Source organism: Schistocerca cancellata, chromosome 8 (assembly GCF_023864275.1).
Source record: "Schistocerca cancellata isolate TAMUIC-IGC-003103 chromosome 8, iqSchCanc2.1, whole genome shotgun sequence".
Classification (NCBI taxonomy): domain Eukaryota; kingdom Metazoa; phylum Arthropoda; class Insecta; order Orthoptera; family Acrididae; genus Schistocerca; species Schistocerca cancellata.
This window is the reverse complement of record NC_064633.1, coordinates 87,485,107-87,512,869: the sequence shown is the minus strand read 5'-3', so window position 1 is coordinate 87,512,869 and position 27,763 is coordinate 87,485,107. Positions and strand designations below refer to the sequence as shown.

The following is a 27,763-nucleotide window of genomic DNA, read 5'->3' as shown; positions in this document are numbered from 1 at the left end:
TATACGACATGAGCGGAACATTGATCAATCTTTCATTCATTCTTTTCATTTATTTTATTTTTCATTTATTGGTTTCACACGTCTTTTGCTTTACACTATGCAAGATGAGAGGACAAACTACACTTTGCCTTTAGAAATACACAAGTGGTCTAAAACGAACAATGTAGTGTACGTTTACGTGTGCTTTCTTATCAAATATCGATCGTCGCCATTTTTCATTACGCAACAACTTTTTCTTAAGTTTTGGTGCGTCATAAGCTTTATTACGGCAAATAAATCAGAAATTTCATTCCAAAAGGTATTCAATTTTGTCGCATCCTGTGAGCAGGGCATCGACCGCGTTGGCGCGTCGGTAGCTGGGCAGGGAGTGGTAGTTGGGTGGTCGACAGCACCAATACACAGCTTAGCTCGCTGTTGTGTGGCCGGGACTGGCTGGTGATTCGCCGTCTATTGGTGTACAATTTGCCGACCAATCATTGGGAAAGTGCTGTCGAAAATATCCAATGTAAGTTCACAAATTATCTGAGTTCTCTGGTGAAGCTGTGTACGTAGAGGTGTCGCCGAAATTTGATTTTTCTGTGGATTTTTGCGTGGAATTTGGTCATACATGGCCCCGTTTGCATGAAACAAGATGGGAGGCCATATTTGTTATGTGTAATTTTGCTCAGGATGCGCGTTTCAATTCATGTTCTACATTATGGAATATTTTTGTGTTGAGTGCAATTTTGGTATTTTTTTAAATTTTGCTGTGTGCAATATGATGGCGCGATCATTATACCAAAGTCGGAATTACGTCTGTGGTGAAATTCATAGCGTAAGGCGCTTCTCGCCTTTATGCCCGAGTCCTGGAAAAGTAAAACGCTACTACGAACTTTCCGAATGTTTGAGGTAATTTAATCTATAACTGCTTAGTTGTCACCAGTGATGATTATTTTAATTATATAAGCTATTTAAAAGAACTTTTATGAGAGATGACATAACCTCACTTTTTTTACTGCATTTTGTTGCAGATAGCGACGTCGTTAATATTGCAGCTGAAAGCTTGCAATGGAACAACAGCTAGGAGATGGCCAAGTTACTGTTATGCAGGCCGTGCCTGCAGGTGCAGCGGGACAACAAGTTCAGGTATTAGTTTTGTCTTGAAGATTCTTTGTTTTGGTGTATGTGTAGATGTCTGTCATATAGCTTACAAATCGTCTTATCTTTTTAAAGGTTGTACAGGTTAACCAAGCAGGACAAGTAATACAAGGTTCTAATGGGCAACAGATTATGGTTCATGCTGTTCCACAGAGCCCACAAACCATTCAAGTGGCAACACAGGGTGGACAGACATTGCAGCCAATTCAAGTTTTACCAGTTTCCAGCTTACAGGTAGTATTCCCATTTTTAGTTCACAAATATGTCTCACATTCAGAAGAACTTTTATTAGTCTATGTTACCAGTAAGATGTTGTAATGGATACATTTTGCTTTTGGGGTAGCTGTCAAAAATCATTAAGACATAAAAGTGGAACATTTCTTGAAGATTTTAGTGTATAGTTGCTAGTTTTCAGTCTGATATAGTAGTGAACATGGTATGTAAACAAATAAATGGAATTAATTAGAAAACTTTATGATTGAGACTACTCCATGCACCTATATAAGCTTATAAATTATGCAGAGGAGTTTTGTAATTTAGTTTAGATGATCCAACTCATTGGATTTCCTTATTTTTTGCCACATGATATGGCCCTCATGTGTATATTTTTATAGTAGGCCTAATTTCTATTCATAGCTGCTGTTTTAAAAGGGTATTGTTAAGGGACATCCACTTTCTGTTGATAATAATTCTATCCATTTGCTAAGTTTTTCTTACAGTGTGTCTCTATGCCAAATAGCTTATATCTCCTGTTGATTAAAAGTTAGCATTTTGCGCAGTAACACACAATCTATAGTCAATTTTAAAGCTGAGGAATAGTGAGATAATTATAGTTCTTTAAATTGTTGAACAAGACACTGATCTGCTCTACAAATAGGTTTATCCTTTTTTACTAGTGGAACTGTGTGATGTTTCCTCCAGTTGTATAATTTAATTTTTGTTAAGTACCACTTTTTAAGTGTTGTCTTAATAAATGCTGTTGACATGAAGAAAGTTATACTTTGATGTACAAATTGTGTACTTCATATATCGTAACTTTCCCAAGCACCTGAAATACTTTTACGCCTTTACTTATTTCATTTTTTCAGATATTGTTTTTATGCGTGTGTGTTTGAAATGTGTAGGGTGGTGCAGGACAACAAATTGTCATACAGCAGCCACAACAGGCACAGATCATTCAGACTTCAGATGGACAAACTTTTATTTATCAACCAGTGCAGATTGATGGTGGCGTTCAGCAAACAACTCAGCCAACTGGTGAGTTTAACTTAAATGTCAATTGAAACGACACTTCAACCTGTCAGTAGTATACTATGGCAATTTTATCACTTTATTACTGTGTGAGTCTGTTGAAAATAAATTAGGTATTGCAATGGCTATTAAATACTACATACCATCCAGTAGTATGGTTTATTGAACATATTGTCATCACTTGGAGTCATGGGTATGAATTTATAGAAGTTGATAAACTTTGGGGCAATAGAAATTGAGGTCTTAATTACTTCTGCGTGTCACTTCTACTTTTGTAGTTATTTGGTACAACCACATGAGGTATCAACAATGTGTGTAGAAGGCAGTTCACTCTGTGTACTGCACATCTGCCTGTGGTGGTCCATGTGCAGGGAGAAGCTTGCTTCGTCAGTTCCGTGTACTCCTTTCTGATAGCAGAGGTCTTACAAAAATTTAACACCTGTGCTCCCTCAGTGAATTCCGAAAGAGGTAGTGTGTGCTTGCATTGGATTTTTTTATGTCTATTGACCAGTGAGACAACATGTTAGATGTGAACTGATTCCTCCTGTTCATGGCAAATGATAAGTAATGTCTTACGTCAATGAGCATGAGTACGTAGTAAAGAGGCTGTAGCCTTGAAACTAGTTGTGACTCAATTAATAGTTATGCAAAAGTTTTGGAAGAGTTATTTCCTAAAATATTATCAGCTGTAGTCATGTAACAAGCTCTTATGAAGAAAAAAAAAGGATTATTATGGAATAGCCTACTTAATGTTATGTTTGTTTATGGTTTCCATGAACTGCTTAAGGTAAATTTTGGGATAATACCTTTGAAAAGGAATGGATCACTTTCCATCCGTATTACATCTGACAGCTTTGATATTTATAGGATGTTAAACCATAATCTTCCTTTCTTACACTCTTTCTCTAAGCAGATTGAAACAAGCAAGATTTTGTTCTCATAAGAGCTGTTTCTTGCATTGGGATAGACTGAGTTTACTTCTCCATTCAGCCTTTGATATGTAGGTTGTTGTGCTTCACAAACACGCTCAAGACATATGCCTTAATGGTTCCATTTGGAAAGGCTGAATTCTGAAGATGTACAGAAGTAATGTAACTTACCCACAAGATATAAGTATTGTTGATCTTTCTGTTGCAATTCGTCTAATACTAGTACTTTCGTGTATAGGTGCCCACCTGTTAGCTGTCTTGTTTCATGTTTTGTGTATATGTAATACTCTGGGATCAGGAGGAATGCTCAGTAAGAGTCAGCTTTGGCCAGTGATGTAATTTTAATATCTGGTCGCACATCACCTTTCTGATAGCAATGGCAGCAAGGGGGGAGGGGGAGGGGACTGGTTGTGGTGACAGATTGATGTGTAGCTTTGCCCAAGGTCAAGGTTAAGTTGGAAAGTGACAGTTTGGTTGAGAGTTGGAGAAGACAACAAATGTGATACTAAAATCATGGTTGAGGTGACACTCATCTGTAGCTTATCCCGTTAGAAAAAAAAAAAAAATGCCAATAACGTCATATTATTTGCCATATTGTTTACGGCATTAGTCACTGGTCAAAGCCAATGACTCATACCAAACTTTCCTCAGAATCTATGCACTGCACAATTAAACTGCAAGACTGGGTAATCACTAAGTTCATAGAAGGAATGTCACCAACTTTATTTTAACCAGTCTGTTCCTCACAAGGGCATGTTCAAAGCCTCCATTTCTTTTCAGGCAAACACACAATTCTGTGTAGTGAAATGTGTCGTCCATTTTATAGTCTGAGTCTGCTGTTTGTAGAAAACCTGCTCCCGATTAAATTTTTTGTTTAACTCTTTGCTGAAAGGTCTGTTAGATTTTGTTATAGAGTGATTCTTTATTTGTGAATCACTATAGAGAGCAGCATTGTGCAGGTGAATACTTGCAGGTTGACTGCATTAGAGTGGGTGTCACACAAGTTTTCGTCGATAAATGTCTAAAAAGTGTTCTCTTTCCACACATTTGATCAGCACACAAGTATTACGGAAATGCTTCTGATGCTCTTTCTGTAAGTCACTATTGTGGAAAATTACAGAACTGGCATTTGATGCTGACTGCAAATAGATTCTACTGCCACAATTAGTGTAAGAACCATGAAGATAAGGTGAGAGAATGCAGAGCTTGTATCGATGTTTATAGGTGGTTGTTTTTCCTTCAGTAGGTCTGTTAGTGGAACAGAAAAGGAAATGCTACTAGTGCCGCCGCTCCTCCCCCCGTCATGCACTGTAAGGTTCTTGCAGAGTATGTACATAGATGTAGTGCGCTTAACTATGAATTGCAGCACCACCTTTACTCAGCATTATTCCAAAACATTGCACATATTGGTTGACACTTTTCGCTAGCTTCTCATTACAGTTGGGAAGGAAATTTAAAATTTCGGAAGTACACTAATTATCAATGACAAATATAACCTGAAGAAAGGGTGATGTTTGCACTCTGGTTATTAGCATCTAGAGGTAGTCACATTAATGATTATTTAGCATTTAAATAGTTGCTACATGTTGGGTAGTTTCTGCAGTGACATGTGAGGCATTTCAAGGATTTTATTTAAGTATGTAGAAGATCGGTGGCACAAGTCTACGACGGGGCAGTTGACAAAGCTACGGGTATTTCTTTGCCGTATTATAGGAGGCGAAGGGTAGTGGGCCGATCAGCCCTGCCACCTTTTTTTGCCTGAGAAAAATTCCTGGCATAAGGAACAATAATGATTAATGAAATTACGTATTACCTGTCACATGGGCTAGTTGATAAAATCTGTGGGTCAACAGAAGCGTCAGATTCCAGCCGTCTGCTTTGACCTATGGTGTAAAGGTGTTATGGCGTGTGATGTCATTAAGGCGCGGAGTTTGAGTTGGTTGTGTTTGTAGATGTCATTTTGTTGTGTTTGATGGCACTTTGTGTGTGTGTGTGTGTGTGTGTGTGTGTGTGTGTGTGTGTGTGTGTGTGTGTGTGTTCTTTTTACTGTTACATTTAGCTTGCCCCTTCCTGAAACAACCCCCCCCCCCCCCCCCCCAGTTCCTGCAGTCGTCCCGTTGGTTTGATTGTATTTTAGGAGGGAGACGTTATTGTCTTATTTATACAAATTGTCGTGTTTATTGCCGTGTGTATATAGTGACATCATTGGCACCATATTAGAGATGCTTCCGTAATCCCAAATCTGCTTATGTAGCTTGTTAGAAGGAAGATAGCATTGTCCCAGGTAAATTATTTTTATTTATTGTCAAAAGTTTGTAACATAACAGTGATAACATCAGGCATGTAATTAGAGCTATCATGATTATAATCAGTGAAAGTGATAGTCTTTCATATATTTTTAATTTTAATCGTCTTAAATATATACACTTGAATATGTATTAAAAATTGTTGTAAATAGTTTTGGTATAAAATAGATAACTCACCAGATATCAAAGATGTCGAGTCCTCAAGAGACACAGGTACAGGAGAATTAAAACATTATCATTTATGTGTGCCTTTTGACAACTCAGTGCCTCTGCCAGTCATATTCACACTTGTTTACTTTCAATAAAACTGTCATTGTCTTTATTTTTTTAATGAAAAGAAACACAGAGCTTTTGATTACTTGCTCAGTTCTCACCCGATGTGATCATGTAATGAGTTTATCTTTCTCATGGTCGCAGTTAGATCTTTGGGTGCTTTCGCAATTTTCTACCAATCCTATTTCTTTCCCTTTGACATTTACGCCGTGGATCTCTTGGATCCCACAAGCACCTTTAATATTTATATTCTTCAGCCAGCATAACTACATTCTCTTCAGAAATCTCCATTGTTCACGCAGCTCGGTGTCCAACAGCAGAAGTAAAAAAGATGACAGACAAAATCTTTCTGTACTATTAGTGCTGAAGCAGAGAGGATATGAACTTCCTTTGATGATTCGCTAAAAAGCCAACAGCCAACGAAACACTAGCAGATGTGAACTGAACACAACTGAAGCCAAGATTGCATGCATTCATCTACTGCTTAAACCAGAGAGTTCTCATTCACACGTGTTCACTCCTGTGTACACCAGGCCTTAAATTACTGTAGACTGTTAGTTCCTTATGTCTAGAATCGTGGTGAATTTTTGCCACTATTGTCCACAGAATTCTTTGCTATTCATGTGCTAAAACTTACGAACAGTTGATATTACCATTTCAGTTATGTAATTATTGGCTGGTCTTGAATGTATGTTTCATTTCATATCAAGGTAAACAGGGGAAGTGTGAGTCACAGTTTGCTTTCATTTCTGTTAGGAATGAAATATTGTAAATATGCCAACAGTGATCAACTTGAATGGAAATCTGGTGCAGCTGGCAGCAGGCACAGGCCCTGCTGCTGTAACAGCAGCAGCTCCAGCCCCGGTTGTCACAGCAGCAACGCAACAGCAGATCAACACCACAAGTGCCAGCCCTGCTGCCACAGCTGTTCCCCAGGCTGTGGGTGTCAATGGGAGTAATATTGTAATGGTCAGTATCACTTCATTTTCGTGTATGTTAACTTTGGAGTGGGTAGAAACTTTTGGTATTAAACTCTCTTACTTACAGAAAGTTATGTATCTGGAGAGGTGCTGGCAGAAATGGAAATGGGCATAAGCACCAATCTCATAAGCAGATTAGAGCATAGAAAAGCTTAAGAGTAGGCGAACAAATTTCATTGAGATTTTTAGATGGCTAAGCTTAAGGGAACAATGCCAAGGAGAATTCATGATATAGGGAACATGTATGATTGATAAAACTCTAGAATGGGGCTAGTGGTGTGCTTAAGTGTTTTGTACAGGAATGTTGCCATGAGGTATGATGGAAACAGAAGAAAGAGTTTCAGCCGTTTCGTTACGCAGCCAAGGGGAGAGCAGCAGGCAGGTATGTTCAAAGTATTGCACTTGGAAGAAAGGGTGAAGCATTGCTGTAAATGAAGATTATAAATTGAATTGCCCCTTGGTAGAGTTGCATCTATTTAAACTGTGCTAGCAACTACAAACCAAAGTTGGTGTTGCCACTTCTGATATATTTGAAAAGGCACTAAAATATTTCTCTGTTCTTCCGCGTTTGTGTGCAGTCGATCTGCAAAAGCACAGTTAGTGGATCATTATTTTTTAATTAAATCATGGAAGAAGGTATGTGGATCAATGTTCATTAATAAAAGGAATGTCCAACTCTATTATGAATGAACATTGACCCACCTACTTTCTCCCATGATTGAATCGAAAAACATTGATCCACTTAAAGTGGCAGCTTTTGTTGCACTTCAGAGGATTCCATCCACACAAACCTTTGATTCTCATTTCACCATCACATTTGATATATTTTCATGCCTCTGCAATTCATCCATGAGAAATGCACCAACAGATGACATCGCAGTGCAGAACTAACCACTTATATCAGTCCACTTTATAGCAACTGCTGCTGTAATCACAAAGTATTTTTCTAAAAACTCACTTATACACCAAAAAATAGCAGACAAAACAATGGCTTCAATTTTGGCACTAGAAATACATTGCTTCTGTTCTCTCCTCTCATTGATTATGTTGGAGAATCATCGTATTCCTACACAAAACTGATGCGTTGCCAACCTATGAGCAATAGGGATAAGCACCACTGTGACTGCCGCTGGCTCTGATGTCGACTTCAGTTTGCTTGATTAAACGTTAGATGTATTACACAAGAAGCAAAAAGCCCAAATGTGTGTCTAAACGAAGAAGTTATATTGAGGCAGTAAAATAAACAAATGAAGTAACGCCAGATATAACTTGAGCGGGAGAAGTGATGAGAGTAAGGGGAATTCTAGACTGTGTATTGTGGGCAAAGAATGTGAGGAAATGACGAAGGCTGGTGTCAGGTTTCGTGAAGTATATGAAGGTTTTTGGGATGATTTTGCACTGGGTTATATGCTCAAAAGGGATTGGATAAATTTAAACACATTTGATAAGGGAGAGCTGTGGGCAAGAAGATACATACAGTGTAACTGTTCTGGCTGAATATTGACATACTAATTGTGGCTATAAAGGGGTGGGTTGCGAGGTGGCTGTGTGAACTACTTCGTTGCTGTCCATGATTCAGTTCTCGGGCTGTGCAGATTTATTGTGGGTGCTTGCTTAAGGAAGCTGTTTTATTACGCAATTTCTCTTTTCTTCCAAGATGTCTGTTTTGAGAATTCCCTTCATCGACTCTCATTGGGTGTGATGCTCAGGTATCTTAAGTATTGCACACTTGTTTGTGTAGTTTTTTTGGGGTCTACCATAATGAGTGAAAGAGAGCACAGAATACAAGCTTTAAATCAGTATAAATATGAGAACAAGAATTTATCATGTGGTGGTGTGGAAAATAGTATTAACCCTGTTGCGCAGGTATGACCACTACTGAGTAAATTGTTAAAACTGTTAATCATTTATGGTTACGTATTTGTAGTAAGTGGAAGACTTAAAACTAACTATGATTTTCTTGCCTCATTAAATGCCACTTTTTGTCTTTGGTCACAGCATGGACCTGGTCTGGGTTCAGTTCGCAGTCCAACCCCCTTACTTTGAATGTCAGGAAGTACTAATCAGTTAACATACACCTTTGGAGAGTGGGCTTCATTCGACTGAAGAATCACTGCCAAGAATTTGTCAGTCAAAACATCGAAAATTTCCTTATGCATTGTCATTCAGCCTGTGGTGCTGTGCTGGTGGACCAACTTGACACACACAACAGTACATCAATGGTATATTTTAAAAAGAGAGAGAGAGAGAGAGAGAGAGAGAGAGAGAGAGAGAGAGAGAGAGAGAGAGGCCTGACAGTGTATGTAGGCATGGGTGGTTGCTCCACATGTCTACAGAAACTAATTGTGTGAAGTTCAGTCTTAATTTCTTTAACTTATCAGGTGCCTGAGTGAGGGGTTCTCAGAGCAGATAAATGAATGGTATAGCCCCCACAGCACCAGCAAGTTTTGGTCAATCAGAACTTAAGGCTGTTTACTTCATTGTACAAATATTTAGCGAATTGTTTCCTCTTACAGGTTACACATTTAATTTTTAAGACATTTCTACAAGTGCACATGACTGTTTGCTCTGCCAATGGGAGGCACCTTTAGTGTAATCTATTGTCCCTTTTATACCAAAACAATGAATTCGTATCATACTAGTTTTAAGATATAGGTAATTAAATGTTTCCCAGAGTCTTCAAAATCAACGGTAGTAATTAAGGAATTTTATTTCCATGTACTATATTGTTAGGATATGAGGTTCATAATCATACGTGCATAATCATAGCTGCACATTTGTTGTTCTAGTATTACCAAGAAGTACTGTATTTTTGCATACATGTATGAAAGTAAATCACATGTATCTGGTGCCAGTTCTAATTTTATTGTTTTGGAATAAACAAGTTTACCAGCTGCTATCAGAAGCTTTTCCATGTATACCTTGGGAATAGATAAATTTTAAGGTTATTTCACTAAAGACTCCTTCAAATTCTGTCTTATTGGACACTGAAAAAGTTTGTTTCTTTCATAGTGGAGTAGACAAGCACTGTATGTTGTGATTTTAGGGATGTCTTTCTGGTCAATTTTGAAGCTTAGAAAATAGGTTTACATCATAATGTGGATGATGAAGGACAAGCATTCCTCCTGCAACTTTCAATGATTAGTGCCCATCCTTTAGGTGGACTACTGGCACGTATTGACGTTTCTTCTCTATCTTGGAATGAATAAGAGTCGCATTCCATTTCCATGTGGTCTATTTTTTAAAAAATAAGTGATCAGCTGACCATAAGTTTATGACCAGTTGACTGTAAGTTTATATCTGAAAACAAAGATGATGTAACTTACCAAACGAAAGCGTTGGTATGTTGACACACACACACACACACACACACACACACACACACACACACACACACACATATGTATCCATCCGCACATATACAGACATATGTCTGCTTGTGTCTGTATATGTGCAGATGAATATGTGTGTGTGTGCGCGAGTGTACTATTTTACCTCCGGAATATTTTACCCAAGAGGACGCCATCATCATTTAATCATACAGTAAAGCTGCATGCCCTCGGGAAAAATTACGGCTGTAGTTTCCCCTTGCTTTCAGCTGTTCGCAGTACCAGAACAGCAAGGCCATTTTGGTTAGTGTGACGTGGTCAGATCAGTCAGTCATTCAGACTGTTGCCCCTGCAACTACTGAAAAGGCTGCTGCCCCTCTTCAGGAATCACACGTTATATGGTACATGTATGGTATTGTATATGGTCAAATTATATATTGACAGTTTCCTGAGGTATCATATTTGGCTACGCATTCCATTAGAATGCAGATCAAAATATATAGCCACATCATTTGCTTTGTTGTGCTAGCAATTTCTTTGCAAATGTTTGTCATGATGTTACTTAAACAGCTTCTTGTTCTCAGTCAGCAAATTAAATGCCTTACATTTGCAACGCAGATGTTTCTTTGGTCTAAAGAATACAAAATTGTGCTTTTGGAATATTTGACATTTTGGAAGAGAGACTGGCTTGCAATTATACTCTTCAAATTTCCTTTATGGTCTGTATATCTTAACATAATATTCAGTGCTGAATCAGTGTACCTTCTTGAAGGCTTCCCTTTACAGTAGTGCAGCAGTGGAAAAATATTAAAGATGTTTCACATTTGAATAAATGACAAAATATGATACTTTTGATGAATGTATTAATGTGCTATGTAATTATCGGTGTTTCCTTATACCTATTGGGAGGCGAAAATGATAAAAACATTCCAGACATTCCTTGTAATGATATTGCACCTTTTGTATTTGAGCTCCTACTTTGCAAAGTGTTAGAATCATTTTGTTTTCTTTATAGGCAATCCTGAGTATTCTTCTTTCAGTCATTTGCAATTTTCAAAGTAACTACTCATCAAGATGGCAGCAAATAATGTGCTGTGTTATTCCTGGCTACATTGTCAAAATACATTTTTGTCCAGCAATAATGCTGCGTTTAATGAACGGAGCTCTTAATTGTAATTAATGATAAAATATGTGACTGGAAGAAAATTAGTGAGTATATGTAATAATATATGAGGGCTGGAACTTAAACAGTAGCAACTATTTATTCATAACTGATATAAAAGAGTTAAATGTTTGCACCTGTTACTGTTCTTCAAAGTAGTCACCAGCATTGTGTAGAACCCATTACCAACTATGTGGAAGGGATAGTATACCATTAGCAGAGCCTGTTCTGCTGATGGTGCGAATGGAGAGGTCTACTGCCTGTCGAATCTCTGGAACAGTTCTGAAGCAAAAGCCATGAAGTGAAGTGGTTCCTTCATCTTCAGAATCAAATCAAAGTCACAAGGACTTAAGTCAGGGGAGTATGGTGGATGGTACAGGACTTTGCAGTCCCGTCGACCGAACATAGCAGCCACAGCTTGTACTGTATGCGCCTGCGCATTGTTGTGCAAAATGATGGGTGGGTTGTGCAGAAAGTGTCACCGCTTCTTTCGCAAAGCTGGTCACAGGTGATGTTCCAAAAACAAACAGTAATACTGTGCATTGACGGTCTGCCATGGAGAAACGTAATGCATTAGGGTAACACCATCACAGTAGTACACGAGAATCACCATAACTTAAGACCACTCCATTCGCACCAAATTCATAGTTTTTGTGTAAGAGGGACAATATAAAATACACTTAAGACTGAATGCCTTTACTACTCAGAGGGGAAAAAATACTTCGCCTAAGATTTCATTCTACAGAAAACAGTTAAATCTCAATAATGAATTGGTGTTGCTATCCTGGGGGTAGTCACTTCTAAAACTGAGACTTCTCAGAAACTCAAGTTTAACATCATTTGGGTGCAGGAATAGTCATCGTTGAAAACACAGCATGGGTGTTTGAGAAGTTCAGATTACTGTAGATACTGTGTGACAGTACATCACTCTCCCCCATCCCCCCCCCCCCCCCCCCCTTTCCCGCTACACACACACACACACACACACACACACACACACACACACACACACACACAAATAATCTTAACCCTTTGGTGGGTGTGGGTGTGAGCAATTGTGTGATGGTATTTACACCACAATTCAGTCTTCACATAATTATCATTTTTAGACAAGTGAGAGGGTAAAAACTGAAACTAAACAGCTTGTCATTGCATTAATTATTTATTTGAAATAAAAATGCTAAAAAGGTTAATTAAAATAATTTACGTAAATAACATCTTCAATCAGAAGAAATTTTCATCTACTGATCATCGTCACAGGAGAAACGCACAGTTCTGAAGAGAATGTTTCTTGGCAGATGTTGTTTCCACATCTGTTGCACAATGTCTTTGTCCTGACATTTCTGAATTGTCTGCATATGTGACATATTCCAGGTTTTGATTCATCATAGACTAGCTCCCCTTTTCTGAACCTTTCTAAAAATATTTGTGTATCTTATGTAAGTTTCCTTAGTTTCAATATTTGTTTCAGATGAGCTACATAGGACTGGTCAGTAGCTTTTTGGAAACATCTGTCATCTATTTTTATTTGGATTTTTGTGGCTAAAGATGATATTCAAACCGAGTGGTGGTCAACTATTTCTCCAGTAGATTCTGATCTAGTCCATAGTTGGTGTAATAGTTGTCAGTCGTAATATTCCTATTTGTGCTCTCAATAGGATTTTGATAACATCTTGAGGTTTATTTGATTTTAGGTGTGTCCCAGCTAACTGATTGCCACAGCATACTTCAAAGTTTAAGGTATAACATGTTTTTGCATCACTAATGGTGTATATTTTAAGACCACACATCGCAAACTTATTTGGAATGTACTGTACAAACCTACAAAAAGCCAAAAAAGCATGCAGTATTTCATCAATCAGCAACCAAGTCGCTGACATGATAGTGAGTAGTATGGTTCTATATTGTGAAATAGATGCTCTGAGAAGAAAATGCAAACGTTTGTAACTGAAAAGTGGTAGTAAGATAGTCATACCAGTACTGTCAGATGCCTGCAGTTTGCATGATTTCCTTTTTTGTGCCAGTTAAAAACATGCCCCAAATAGAGCATGAATTTCTTTTACTGTCGCATTTGTACATCGTCAAGCTCGAAAATAGCTACTTTTTCAAATCCATCTGTTGGTATGAGCTACTATGTCTTCTATCATGTTTTCAGTGATAAACAGATAAAATGCATTTAATGTGCACTTGCATTCTAGGCAGTCCCGTTTGGCCTATGTGCAATGCTGATAAAGTTTGACACTTGTTTTCTGGAAGTTAGGAATTGGCTAATTCAAAATGTTTCATTGTCTTTTCCAGGTACTTGCTGTAACATCTTGTACAGGAGTTCCCTGACCGTTATCTCCCACCTGCAACTGTTAATATTCACTTTCAATAATTTCCTCTTCTATATCAGAGTAGTCATTAGATTCCCATATCAACTCATTTTCTGAAATTGCTGGTAGTGTTTATAGGATTTCTTCAGGGTCCCTTACAATATCACTTTCCCTGGAAATAAATCTATCCATAAAACAACAATTTCAAGCTGAAAATAAGAATAAATATTGAGAATATGTGTAAGAAATTATAAGCATATAAAATTGAACAAAACTTATATGCAGAGACTGAACTGAAGTTAACAAAACTGTTGCAAATAAACAATTGCTAGGTCTGATTCCAAATGAAAGCACAAACACTCTATCTATGATGAAGACTGAATCCTAAATTCCATGGAAACAGGCGACTAGCACCAGCCACTGGACACTCAGATAACTAAAATTTGCGGTCAAGGACAAGGATTATCTTATGATTCCTTTTCATCATTTTTGTGTTAAAGCGTTTTAGTTAGCACAGTAATTAACACTAAGATATCATAATTTAGTAATATGTGATAATTAAATAATGTGAAAAAGTTGCAAATCTTGGTGCTAGTGGAGGGTCAGTTATATATTTAAGAAGTAAATATTTACATACATTAATAAACTGTTAAGAAGCATAGCCAAATTCCAGAATGAGATTTTCACTCTGCAGCGGAGTGTGTGCGGATACGAAACTTTCTGGCAGATTAAAACTGTGTGCTGGACCGAGACTCGAACTCGGGACCTGCTAGGTTCGCAGGAGAGCTTCTGTAAAGTTTGGAAAGTAGGTGACGAGGTACTGGCAGAGGTAAAGCTGTGAGGACGGGGTGTGAGTCATGCTTGGGTAGCTCAGTTGGTAGAGCACTTGCCCGCGAAAGGCAAAGGTCCCGAGTTCGAATCTCGGTCCCGGCACACAGTTTTAATCTGCCAGGAAGTTTCATAGCCAAATTGTTCATGCATTTGCAAATTATGTGTGACAATTTTATTAAAATGATTTAAGAAAATATAATACAGTAGTTGACTTATGAATCCAAGGGTGTTTAATGACACATAAAAACAAACATTAATGTTAAAAGTAGTAGCAGTTCTGCAAAAATGCCTGAAAGTACAAAGGATAAGAACTCGGTATACAGAAGAAACATAGGTATGATAGGATTGTCAGCAGTTGTCCCACTGCACAGGCAGGCCATCAGCAAGCGTTAGTCATAGAACAGGAAATGTTGCAGGCCTTTCATAAGTTTCCATTGTACTGGGAGCCACCAGCTCATGTTGATATCAGTTGTGTGCATGCCATAACTAGCAAGCATCTCATACAATAAGGAAGCAGGATTATGAGAAACTGGTCATCTGTCCAACTGAAATAAAACTGTTCAATGATTTGAATTTTGTGATTTATTTAGATATTGAAGTGCGTAATCTTCTCCAAAGATGAAAGCAACCACATTTTATATCTACTTAGCCCTAGCTTTCTGTTTATTACCTGTGACCAATAATTTCGAAATTATGTTAAGACAATATTTTTGAATTTTTTAAATGCAAATAAAACTGGGGATTCTATAGACACAAATTAATTTGTAAATTTATAAATCATTAAATATTATTTCTGTTTCTGTTCTGTCTCCAAACAGATGGTGCCAGGTGCAAGTGGCGTGCACCAGTTTCAACGAGTACCCCTTCCAGGTGGTGCAGAATTTCTTGAAGAAGAACCTTTGTATGTAAATGCAAAGCAGTATAGACGTATACTGAAACGCCGTCAAGCCCGAGCAAAATTAGAAGCGGAAGGAAGAATACCAAAAGAACGACCTGTAAGTAGAATTGATATTGGTTATTCTCATTGTTGTTGCTGTTAATGTGTCGTGAGGGAACAGAAAATGTAGCAGATATTTTTGGTAAAATGTGCATTTATTTGTGACAAATTTCTCATTCATTTTGCAAAATTTGCATCTAATTTTGTTGAAATTTACTGCTTCTTATTCTTATTCTTTGTGTGTGTGTGTGTGTGTGTGTGTGTGTGTGTGTGTGTGTGTGTGTGTGTGAGTGCAAAAATTTAAAAGGTTGTCACACTTCATGAGTGAATGCAAACAAAGCCTTATCTCTTAGAAATTGACTTTTAAGAAAATTGCTGATAGGGAACTTTTCAACTGGACTGTTTTCTTTTGCAGAAACTTCAACAGATTTTTTGTCCAAAATGGCCTTTGTCTTCTTTGTTTAAGTTTCCAACAAATGATGGTTCTGTTGAAAAGCAGCACCATTTTTCCACTGGTGAGCTGAATGACTCTCCAATTTAAGGTGTTTTCTACTCATTCTTTATCTTTTCCCACTCAATTCAATGATTTACTAAATCTGTAGTATATTAATTTCTACATTTCGTGGGCATTCATAGCCGTGACAACGTGATTAGTGTAGAATTAGAACCAAAAGTAATAAAATTTGAACGCTAGGGGAGACACATTTTGTTTTCCACCACTATAACACAGAGTGCAGACACTACAGAGTTGCAGCTGGCCTCGAGCGTAGACAAACTAGAATTTTGACCACCTGAGCGGAGAGGAGTGGTGCAGGGAAACAAGCCCCGTCTCCTTCTCTTAGGGCAGAAACCTAAACCTATATTTTGTGAAAGTGTAACTGACAGATTGTCACAGGGTTTGCCAGTATCTTCTGGTGTTGTAAGGGTTGTAATAGAAACCCTTAATGAACCAGGATTAATTGCTTTACTCATTTCAAATAAGAAAACGAGCAATGCACAAGGCATTTGGGAACGGCTACTGCGCAATTGCTTGTTGAGGTTAGCAGCATATTGTTAAGATAGTTCAGGCCCGACCTCTAGCAGTATTAGACATAACTACCATTCAGAACATCCACATTAAAAGTGTCCACATTATGCAACTTTCGAACTTCAGCTAACAAACAACATATGCGTTTCTTTCTTATAAAATGCTGTGTCCCAAGGCTGGGTACCACATTGCATTACTCAGTTTCTGCCTTAAATAGACCACTCAACTGCCCACAACTGGCATGGCACCAGAGCATAGAGTGCATTGGTACATCGTCGCGTTCATGTGCTTTTTATTTTGCACACAGGTTTGATGCACATTATCTTTCCAAATTGACTTTGCCAGATAACGTACAATACTAGTAACTGAAAATAGGTTAAGTTTTTTATATTAATATGCCAGAAGCAAAACTGTTTCAAACTATCGCTGAAAACGTATTTCCTCTGAACACAATTTGCTATGAAATAGTGTCTGTTAGGTAATTTCGTGGTTTTGTATTTTTAGGGATAATTTACATCCATTTTGCATTATCACAAATTGCGAATTTTTCTGGTCCCTAGTTATATGACAATTGCAATTATGGTCTGCTACAAACAGTAAAAGTGCTTTGCCTTCATTGTAGACTCTGTGAAAGACTAAAATTAATGCTCACCTACCCATGGGCCTGTTAAATATCTAATTATTTTACGAATGGTTCGCTGTTATATAAGCTACATTTATCAAGTAAGAGTATATAATGTCCCCAAACTCTGATCGGTTAAATCACTTGATTGTATGATCACATACCCATGTATTTTGGAAGAAAGGCTATCAGCCTGTATGCCAAATCAAAATAAGAACACATACAAATCATTGCCAGTCCAGTTATATAAATTTCACTGCAATATCAGTGGATTACAGGAGTGGCGTACATAATTTAAAACTGCCTATACAACTTTATTATGTAATTGTGTATCATGCCTGCAGATGCAGACATTCCTTGCAATTACTGAAATTAGAATACTTGAATAACTTTGCTCAATAATTTAGACAGAACATTTGTAATATGATGAAAAGTAGTTTTTCTGTGTCTTTGAAATGACCTAAGACATAGACACTGCAGTACACTGATGTTTATGTAGACAAATTTATTTTTAGATTAATTAATCAGAATAGAAAAATAAAACTTACACTACTTATCGAAAAACAAAAATTGAAACATCACTGAAGTATAGCACACCAAATCAACGACACACAATAATATAAAGTATAAACAATTTTATTTCACTTTGTTAGTACCAGCACTCAAATTAAATTAGTTCCTTTCAAATAAGAGAATTGTAGACTGAAGGCCTGTTACTCTGCAGACTCGTTGTTAGGTTAGATTTACTTATAAATATTTGAAAGAAACATCATTTCATGTAACTATACTAAATTCTGTTACATATTTGATACTTGGTCATGCCAATAAGAATCTATCCCACATAATAATGGCAGATCAATAATGTATTCTACTACATACAGTCTACACCGATGACAAACACTATATGGTATTACATGGAAATTAACTGTTTTCCAGAGTCACTGTGAATTGCAATTTAAATTACTTTTTCACTCTTAGCATCAATATTACAGCCTTGTGATTCTGGACGCATCAAACATCATCATCTTATGGAGGATTTGCTCATCAACAGTAAAGCTACGTTTTCTTTAAAAACTTACAAATATTCTACAACTTGAACTGCACCTGTGTACCTGTTCCTGTGTGTTCTTAACATGTTTACGTGCTCCACCAGCCCTTCTACCTGGTACTCTCAACGCGTAGACACGTTGAGAGTACCAGGTAGAAGGGCTGGTGGAGCACGTAAACACGTTAAGAGCACACAGGGACAGGTACAAAGGCGCACTCGTAAACATGTCCAGAGCAGATAAAGGGTTAAATGTGAAGAATGTGCATACATTTTTATTAGAAAATCAATGCCAAAACTAGTGATGGGAACAGTCAAATGAAAAGAATAGATTCAGTTGGTTGTTGGAAAACAATCGCCCGGCTGAAAACAGTCGATGCAGTCAGAGTATTTTGGTGCATCTTATGTCCATATATCATACATAAAGTACAAAAAATGTGTTTCACTTTCAAATGATAATTATGATGGTCAGTCATCAGTGGCCTGGTGTAACACTTCAAATGATGATAAATGTCAACATATTTCTCTTTTTCAGATGAGATTTTCTTGCTATTTCCAGTCTAAAATTTGTATCTCTATCATGGACGTAGGCATTCATTTTGTTTCTCAAATAGCAAAACTCATTGACTGCATTATCTCATTTCTTAATCTAAAGCCACAGTACCACCTGACTTACACTACTGTTCATTATCATTGTGTGACTTTTATTCGTGTTCATCTTATAACCAGTTTCCAAGAAGCTCTAAATTTCACTCGGCTTATTTAACGTGTCCTTTACAATTTGACAGAAGTGCAAAGTCCTTGGTAAACCTAAAAGTTTTTGTTTTCTCCCTTAGTTTCCTTTCATGCCTGCTCTATACATATCTAACTACATGGAGGGTAAGACACCACCTTGTCTCACACTGTTCTCAATTGCACTTCCTTCTGCACCAATAAATGCGTGTTCATATTTAAAATCTCATCAGCTTGTGATTGCAGGAGTGTAAATGTGTGTTTCTAAGTGGGGGGTGGGGAAGGGGGGGGGGACTTTTATTAGAAAAAGAGCAAGAGTTCAAAACTTAGAGCAAATGCCTGTTTTCTGTTAAAAATTATCTATGCTCCTCAGTATCCTGCTCCTCAGTATCCATATTATTCCACCCAGGAATTGCCATTATGGTTGTAATATTTACAACCTGATAGTTACCAACTTGCCTGCAAAATACTTCTGCTTATCTTCAAACGTGTTGGAGTTGCTCTACTAACATTAACAATTCACTGCTGCCAAGCAATAATTTCTTTGTTATGTGACAAAATAATCCTTACTAAAACTCTGTTGTAATTTCTCTTACAGAAATACCTACATGAATCGAGGCATCGTCACGCAATGAACCGCATCAGAGGAGAAGGGGGCAGGTTTCATTCAGGCTCAGTGAAGAAGAAACTGTAAGTTGTACATGGCATTTCATACATATAATAATAATAATAATAATAATAATAATAATAATAATAATAGTTCTTCTTCTTATTATTATTTGTAGGACACTTTCATAGTCATCAAAAATAAGAAGCAATGCTATGTTAGTCTATATTTTATCACTTTAATTTCTGTTCTAAATTGCTATCAGCAAAAAGCTTCTTATTATAATACATGGATGTAGTGTGTGTCTATTTGGATCCATTTTCACCAAATGCATTACCTACAGAGGATGTCGAGGTCATACATATTGCACATCAGTTTAAAAAATTTGGTATGAGAAAGTGACTTAACTGATAAATCATATTAACATCAATATTGGTTTACACAGACAATTTTCTAATTGTTTATCTAAATGTGTAATGTTCATTGGAGACTGGCAGTCATCATCTTCAGAGTTCCATCCCAAAATTATGGGCTCTTTACATTTTAGTTGTATAAATGTTACCCTGTTAATACTGAGTCTTAATTAAAAAGGTTTCAAAAATTCAAACTTTGCTATTGGATGTGATGCTTACTAGACATGATGTTGGAGGTGCCCTTGCCTTCTCCTGACATGTGAACTCAAATAAGTTATCAGGGTGTCAACAGATTCACATGCGATCTGAACTATGTTGTGCAGTGGCATGGGAACTGAGGCACAAATCTGTACAGTTGTTTTTCTGATGCCCTCTCTTATTAGATCTGATTTTGTAATTGTCATAAATTCCAGAAGGAAGAAAAAGTTCCAGCTATTCTAACAACAATCTTCTGCAATTTGATCTTTGATCTCATCTCTCTCTCTCTCTCGCACGCACACACACACACACACACACACACACACACACACACACACACACACACACACACACACACAGACTCTACTAATGTCTGAAGTAGTACTGGAGGAAACTGACACCATTAATCTTACAAGTCTGTCATAATTCCATAAGAGTACAGAGGGGGGGGGGGGGGGGGGGGGTGGAGATCTCTTCTGAAGAGCATGTTGCAACTCAGAAGAGTGTTCCCTGGAGTCACCATGTTGTAATTCTGGACGTGTGAGTGTCGAATTATCCTGCTGGAATTACCCAGGTTTGTCGGAATACACAATGGACATGAATGGATACAGGTGATGAGACAAGATGCTTATTTATGTTTCGCCTGTCAGAATTGTATCTAGACGTATTGGGGGTCCCATATCACCCCAACTGCACATGCCCCACACCATTACAGAGCCTCCACCAGCTTGAACAGTCCCCTGCTGCCATGCAGGGTCCATGGATTCATGAGGTTGTCTCTTTACCTGTACACGTCCATGCTCTTGATACAATCGTCCCACCAGGCAACATGTTCCTATCATCAACAGTCCGATGTCAGTGTTGACGGGCCTAGGAGAGGCGTAAAGCTGTGTGTTGTGCAGTCATCAAGAGTATATGAGTGAGCCTTTGGCTCCGAAAGCCCATATCTATGATGATTCGTTGAATGGTTCGCACGCTGACACTTGCTGATTGCCCAGCATTGAAATATGCAGCAGTTTGCGGAAGGGTTGCGTTTGTCACGTTAAAGAATTCCCTTCAGTCATCGTTGGTCCCTTTCTTGCAGGGTCTTTTTCCTGCCACAGCGATGTCGCTTCACTCCACCCTCCAATGAACTCTTATTTGACGCCACTGAAGACCCAAATGGTGGTTTATCGTCAGTGGAATGTGTGCTGCCAAGTCTCTGGCTCAGAGTTGTCCTTGAATTAATTAATTTGTAACAGTTTTTGTGCTACTGTGATGTCAACTGCCACTCAAATTGTTGCTCCAAATGCAATGTGATTCACCACAGCCATTTGCCGCACATTGCTGTCTTCCCCCTCGGTAGCGTCACATTGCCGTCCAGAGCCCAGTCTTATTGCGACCGTATCTTCCTGTGACCAACACTGCCAGCAGTGATGTTCAGTGGCTACATTCCTGCCAAGTCTTTCTGCAATATTGTGGAAGGAACATCCAGCTTCTCGTAGCCCCATTATATTTCCTCGTTCACAGTGAACTGTTGATTATGGCATCTTTGTCATATTGAAGTCATTCTTAACTAACATCATCTCTATGTCCAATCTCAGGATTAACTAACACTTATGACCATTACAGTATGTATTTAAAGCAGATCTGATTTACATCTTCATAGTGGCACTGCAAGTGGTGCTAAATTTAAATACACGTCATCTTTAAGATTTGGGAAATACACGTCATCTTCAAGATTTAGGATCGCACCTACTAACTTTTATCTATCTCACACTACTCCTTCTTGGTGTAGGGATTTTTTTTTTCCACCAGTGTATTTATTTTGCGGTGCTGTCAAGGGCTTCATCCTATGTAAGGGGAAACATCTGTTATCGCCGTATTTCACTTTGATTTTTCATTGTGTTTGGCAGTGAAATTATTTCATTTGTCATAAGTTAATGGATGTAGTCATCCCGAGAACAAATACTGAAAAATTTACTGTTTTGTTATGTTTGTAACCTAATGAAAGTTTATCTGGTGTCACATAATGGATCCTTTTTTTTATTGTAACATTTCACGTGTGTTTGCTCATTTTTCCCAATGTTTTTAGCCTCTCCTCAGATAGTGCTTGTCATATGTTTTTACATAATCATCTCTGTAGATAAACGTTTCAAGCTATTTAACATACATTAATATTTTGTAGGGAACTTCAACAGAACAACAACCTTCAAGTGGAAGCAAGAACAAACATAAACAGTGTTCCTGTAACATCAACTAGTTCACAAGTGGATGCAGATAATCTGGGATCGACACTTGTCATTGAGGTGAGGCCATCAGACTGTCAGAAGGCAGGTGGTGAATGGAATATGTTTGACTTGTCATAGGGCTACTAGTGTTGCACAAGATGTGTGAAGGCAAATGCACTCGTTGTAATGCGTGTCTTCCTGTGTGTAAAATTTTGTGCAACAATGAAATGAAGATTTGTGAACTTTTTGTTAGCTCAGTGATCACAACTGAGATGTAAAGGCAGTGGTATTCTTAAACAGTGTTTGAGTTGTGTGGTGTCTCACAGGCGAGATGCAGCTATTTATGACAGTCTGGTAAATTCAGTGACAACTTGGTTTTTTTATAATATGATTGTTCAAGAGGGAGCAGTAAATACTGCAGCCTGTCTCCATGGAGAATGATTAATATTAATCATATCTATCAAAGGAACCTCTTTGTAAATAATGGCAGTGACTCACTGGGTTTATTATGTCATCAGCAATAGGTTTATCTTTGCAGGACAGTTTTTAGACACTCTTAGTCTCCTCTTTATTTGAGAAGACTACAAATGACAGTGATTCTCTCTACTGCTTGGGCAGTTTAACAGTATTTATACATATTTTGTGTAGTTTTTATTCTTGATTTTCGAGACTGTTAAAAATTTGTTATGTCATGTGTGTTAAATGAATCCTCCAAAATATGTAGAACAATTTCGAGAGAGTGAATTGTATTCGCATAATTTTGGAGGAGTGGACTAAATGTTTAGCATTCGGCAGTTCATTGCTGTATGCTAGAGTAAATGTAAATATTTGTATTTGTAACATGTGTAATTTAGCTTGTAGAATCATTTTTATAGTATTTCATTGATTAATTTAAATATGTGTGATTGGGAAGTGTGCACATGGAGTCTCTGGAAATAGACCACATAAAAAATTAAACTTTTTTGTTGTTGTAATCAGATAAGTCCTCACTGGGCGAAAACACACAATTATTGTCTAAAAGTGTTGACAAGTGTTCATCATTGTATTTTTTCCATTTTATTATATTCTGGAATGTCTACTTCCGAGATAATTCTTGCCTTTTTTGAAAATGTGAAATCAATGATGGGTTATGTGCTACTGGTCAGGTAGCTTTTCTTTCGCGAAACTAAAGACAATAAGTTAAAACAATGGCAGTCACATTGTGAAACACTCTTGCCATGCCAGCATTTTGTCACATGTTGTATCCCTGTGACTCAAAATTCAATATTAGCACACCCTTTCCACTGTCAGTTGTTGCTAAACACTGCAATAGAACCAATTATCTGTGAACCAACTAAGGATACTGTTTCAGGTTCTTCGTTTAAATGTACTCGTGCATGCCCATTGTAATTAAAAGGTCTATGCAATTATTTGCACAAATAAAACTTGTAATTAATTAGCAGTCACTGTTGATCAAAAGTTATTGCTTCCAGCAGTTACATGGTCTGCTTAGCCAAACTAAAACTGTTTTAACTGATACATAATTGGGACAGATCTCTTGTCCATCTTATGTGCATTTCGTATATGGAATGAAAAGAAACACTGATTGGCCACATATAGAGTGAGGGCAGACATTCAAAACGAGAATTAGAAGATTTGCTTCTTCTGATCACATGAATAATCACCACCATTTAAATGACTGTTGTTAACTGCACATACCTGGAGAGATGTTCAACTTGGCAAGTATTTCAAATTTTCTGCTTATCAGTTATGTAATCCAGTTTCTGATACCCAGGGCTTATCAGAAGAGTGAAACTACTATAAATGAGAGAGATGACCAAGAATGTAAGGAGTTAAGGGATTGCACAGATTTGAAGAGACTGATAGGTGCTCTGCTTGTACTGCACTGTATTTGAAGGGAAGAGTGATGGTATATTGTGATCACAGTATGAAAGCTGAGAAGCTCAATTTCTTTTTAAATGAGGAATTATTTTTAGGCAACAATCTCTTGTCTTTAATGTTCCAACCTGCCACATGTCAGCTGTGAATCATTGGCATTGGAATGAATTGAGTAATTGTTTGCTTGTTGAAGGTTGGCAGTGGTGTCATTCGAGCTATCTGTGAAACTAATATTTAATCATGAATTTACATTGTGAAATTATCTTCTATAAGAAGCTGTTAGACTTGTGACTATGTCCTTGTCATGTAGTAGCAGTTATTTGGAGTTTGAGAGTACATAATGTATTAATTGTGGCACTATGGAACATTGTTGAGTAATGTAGAATACCTGTTTTTTCTTGTTGTACTTTTTGGTGTACATAAGGTTTTATGAAAAATATGTTTTGTAATGTGTACAAAATCTTTATTCCTGTAATTATAGTAAAAAGTTTTTATAATTGCTGTTACAAGTAGTCTGTTACTTTTGTTAAGATCAAAATGTTAAAGGAATAGTATGAAAACAGCATAGAAAGAAATTTCAAAAGCAGTGAGCAAAATGAAAATGATTTTATCCAGTAATTTATGTGAACAATATTTAAATTTTAACTGTTTATTTTTCTACTATTTGCAACAGTGGAATCATATTTATAAATATCATTGTCCTGGGATTTCAGCTTTCACAAGTCAGTTGCTTATCTATAAAGAAAAAAAATTACATTGCAAATTGTTCTATGAAGTTGTTAGTGATTTAATTTCCAGTGGTTTATTTCAGTGATTTCATTTACTGAATAACCCATCTGTGCTGGTAATTGTTTTCCTCAAGATTAAAGTTTGATATATGTGGATAAAAGTATTTTCCAGATATTTCGTTCCGAGAAGTCGCAATAAACATAAAAATTGGTATCCGTATTGACCATTAAATGTAGAGTAGTTTTGAGAAGTGCTGCAAAAAGTGAGTGTTACAGAATGTTGAATCATCATTGCCCAGCCAAATTGCTGAAGTTGTTCACCACTCAAAAGAACTCAGCCTGTGAAAGTAATAGCATCTCAAAAGGAGTGTCATTTGTCTCTGCCTGCTAAGTGTTGGACTTTCATTTTTACCACTGCCTTCCAACAGAGATGTTTCAATTTTGAAAGTACAAATGTATATTTGTTACTTGATGTAATTAGCATATACCACAGTCTGTGACTGTGAGAAAAAATGACGGTGTACTTAATAGTTTTATACATGAGTTTTTAAATGTACATACTTTAAATGTTCCTTTACATCAACTTTGAAGTGTCAGCAGTAATCAGTTGTAACAAAATTCATCCACAGCAATATGATTTATTTATAATTTGAAAAAAAAGGTAAAATATTAAGACATTCTTCCTACTTCAGGAAGGCACGATAGCTTTGTGCCTTACAGAAGAGGTTGTAAATAATGATCAGTGCAGAAAGTTAAAAGCTTCCTTTTTAATTTAATTTATATAATGAGCATTTCTGGGAATGTGACCACACTAAACATTTTGTGTGTGGGTGGCAGTCATAGAGAGCAGTTGGGCTTGATCAAAGATAATGTAGCAGTGTGGCTAGAACATAAATTTCTGAGCTAGTAGTTGCCTATAGGCAGAATGGAGAGTGCAAGTGGGGGTCAGAAGCAAAGCCCATATCAACATTGGTTAATGAAATAAAATTGATGTAAGGCTGTGAAGATAGAAACAGAATTTAACTGAGAAGTAAATGATGTGACTGTAAGGACAGGTGAACACGAATAAAAATAAAATCAGATGTAATAAGAGTATGACATTTTCTATGAATAAATTTTGTTTGAAAGCTTGAGATACATTGTTGGTCTTACATGTCTGTTTATCGATAGCACTTTGTAACAATTTTCTTGGTCACTTTCTTTGATGGTAATGATTAAAACTCACACTACCTCTAGCTTTCTTCGCAGTGTAGTAAATTGAAACACCTTATGGAAGGTAATAGGACACATGTGGAATGAATCGAAAACACAGAAGTTGTGTGGATTCCCTGGAATAATATGCAAGTTAAGGAAATTACTGAATACTGTTCCGAATCTGAGTGTTGAAATGTGGACACTAGTTTTTCATTCTTGGTGAAGAGGAAATTAAATCTTTGAATAAGAAAGATATTAGCATATCAGGCTGATTTGTTGAGAAGATAGTTGTATATTGTCTGAACGGAATACTTGGGAAATCAGTTACAATGTCCAGTTAATTATGTTTGGTGAGATGAAATTGCTAACAAGTTTTCAAGAAGCACAAGTTGATCATACTGCCACCCTGAAAAGAAAGCCACCCTTGTTGTCTCCTTTTGTATTTGTCTCCTGTGAGATTTTCTGTATTTGACTCCAATTACCTATGCTTTCCTCATTCTATAATCTTACCCATTATGTACTAGGTGCACTTGAATTTTTATGTAAGTGACAATTGCTTATTCATTTTTGTAAAGTTTTCCTCTCTCCCTCCCTCCTCAAGCCAGTTATTCACGAGTCTTTCTTTCACTATGTGAAACTAACTCTGCGTCCAGGACTCTAAATAGTTGTGAGCTTTTGCTGAGAAGGTGGCAAGTTGAAGAATTGTGGTTACTTTGCAGAAAACACCACATCCCAGTGATTTAGCATAATTGTTTTGGTAAATTATCTTATCTACCAGTCATGATTGATAATATATTATGTTGAATATTTATGAAGCATTATGAAACTCTCTCTGTGTCGAGTCTACGGAATATCTTACTGTCACATTGTGGACTAAGAAAATTCTGACGTGAGACATAAGTATTTTAAATTCTGTGAAATTTGTTCTATACGTCTTCCCTGTTACCTATCTTGTACATTGCCTTCAAGAATTACGTATATTTTTTGTAAGTTTTGTTGGAAATGAGCAAACTAGTAACATTCCAAATACCTGCACGGCAATGTATTCGGAGTATAACGAAGATACTGTTCATTAGCAAAACTAATTTACATACAAATAACAGAACATCAATATTTTGTTTTGCAAAATAATGACATTAAACAACTTTGTTGATGTTGCTGCTGAAATTGCATTTCCTTAAACCAAATTTGTAATAACATTGCTTTGTTTAAACTATTTTGAAATTTTTGGTATACGATATATTTGTTCCATACATTGAAATAGACTTAAAACTTGTCTGTTGAGAGGGAATGCGATCCTTTATGCACTGTCATGAATTTGTCACTGATATTTTTAAGTATCCAAATGGGTGTGATGACTTTTATTATACATTATGTTAATTATAACCTATCCTTTTCATGGACAATTACTCTAAGCTGACAGTTCGGCACTGTATTTGGTATATGATTTTCACAAATTTGTTCCCTTTACCACCGATATGAAAGTTGCAGCTGTTTGTGCTACTGACATTGGATGTGTTTTGTGTATTTAGCACTGTGAAATACAGAACTGATTAATTGTAAGTTAAAATTGTCTTTTTACACTGTTTACTTAGCCCACCACAACCCCTCAACAACCATTTCTCTTCAAAGTAAACTATGGCTTGTGAAGTGTATGGG

The 27,763-nt window shown here is 37.0% G+C and overlaps 1 protein-coding gene and 1 non-coding gene across 3 annotated transcripts; both read left to right on the top strand.

The window, feature by feature from the left end:
- The first annotated feature begins 357 nt into the window (after positions 1-357).
- LOC126094610 (nuclear transcription factor Y subunit alpha) lies at positions 358-27,674 on the top strand. Of its 2 annotated transcripts, none has more exons than XM_049909086.1 (8): positions 358-505; positions 1,011-1,125; positions 1,213-1,371; positions 2,262-2,394; positions 6,681-6,865; positions 15,332-15,508; positions 19,475-19,566; positions 22,262-27,674. In XM_049909086.1, the coding sequence occupies exons 2-8, from the start codon at positions 1,048-1,050 to the stop codon at positions 22,440-22,442; spliced, it is 1,005 nt and encodes a 334-aa protein (XP_049765043.1). In that variant the 5' UTR covers positions 358-505; positions 1,011-1,047; the 3' UTR covers positions 22,443-27,674. The 2 variants fall into 2 exon arrangements, with proteins under 2 accessions (XP_049765043.1, XP_049765044.1); XM_049909087.1 differs by lacking the exon at positions 358-505 and adding an exon at positions 528-888.
- On the top strand, positions 14,542-14,615 carry Trnas-cga (transfer RNA serine (anticodon CGA)). The gene has a single exon. It is a non-coding gene; the product is annotated as a tRNA-Ser (tRNA).
- Positions 27,675-27,763: the final 89 nt, after the last annotated feature.

Excerpts from the sequence above, each read along its gene's own strand:
- LOC126094610 (XM_049909086.1), top strand. The coding sequence starts at position 1,048 with ATGGAACAACAGCTAGGAGATGGCCAAGTTACTGTTATGCAGGCCGTG. Across the intron at positions 1,372-2,261 it reads TACCAGTTTCCAGCTTACAG|GGTGGTGCAGGACAACAAAT; the intron begins GTAGTATTCCCA and ends TGAAATGTGTAG. Across the intron at positions 19,567-22,261 it reads GGCTCAGTGAAGAAGAAACT|GGAACTTCAACAGAACAACA; the intron begins GTAAGTTGTACA and ends AATATTTTGTAG.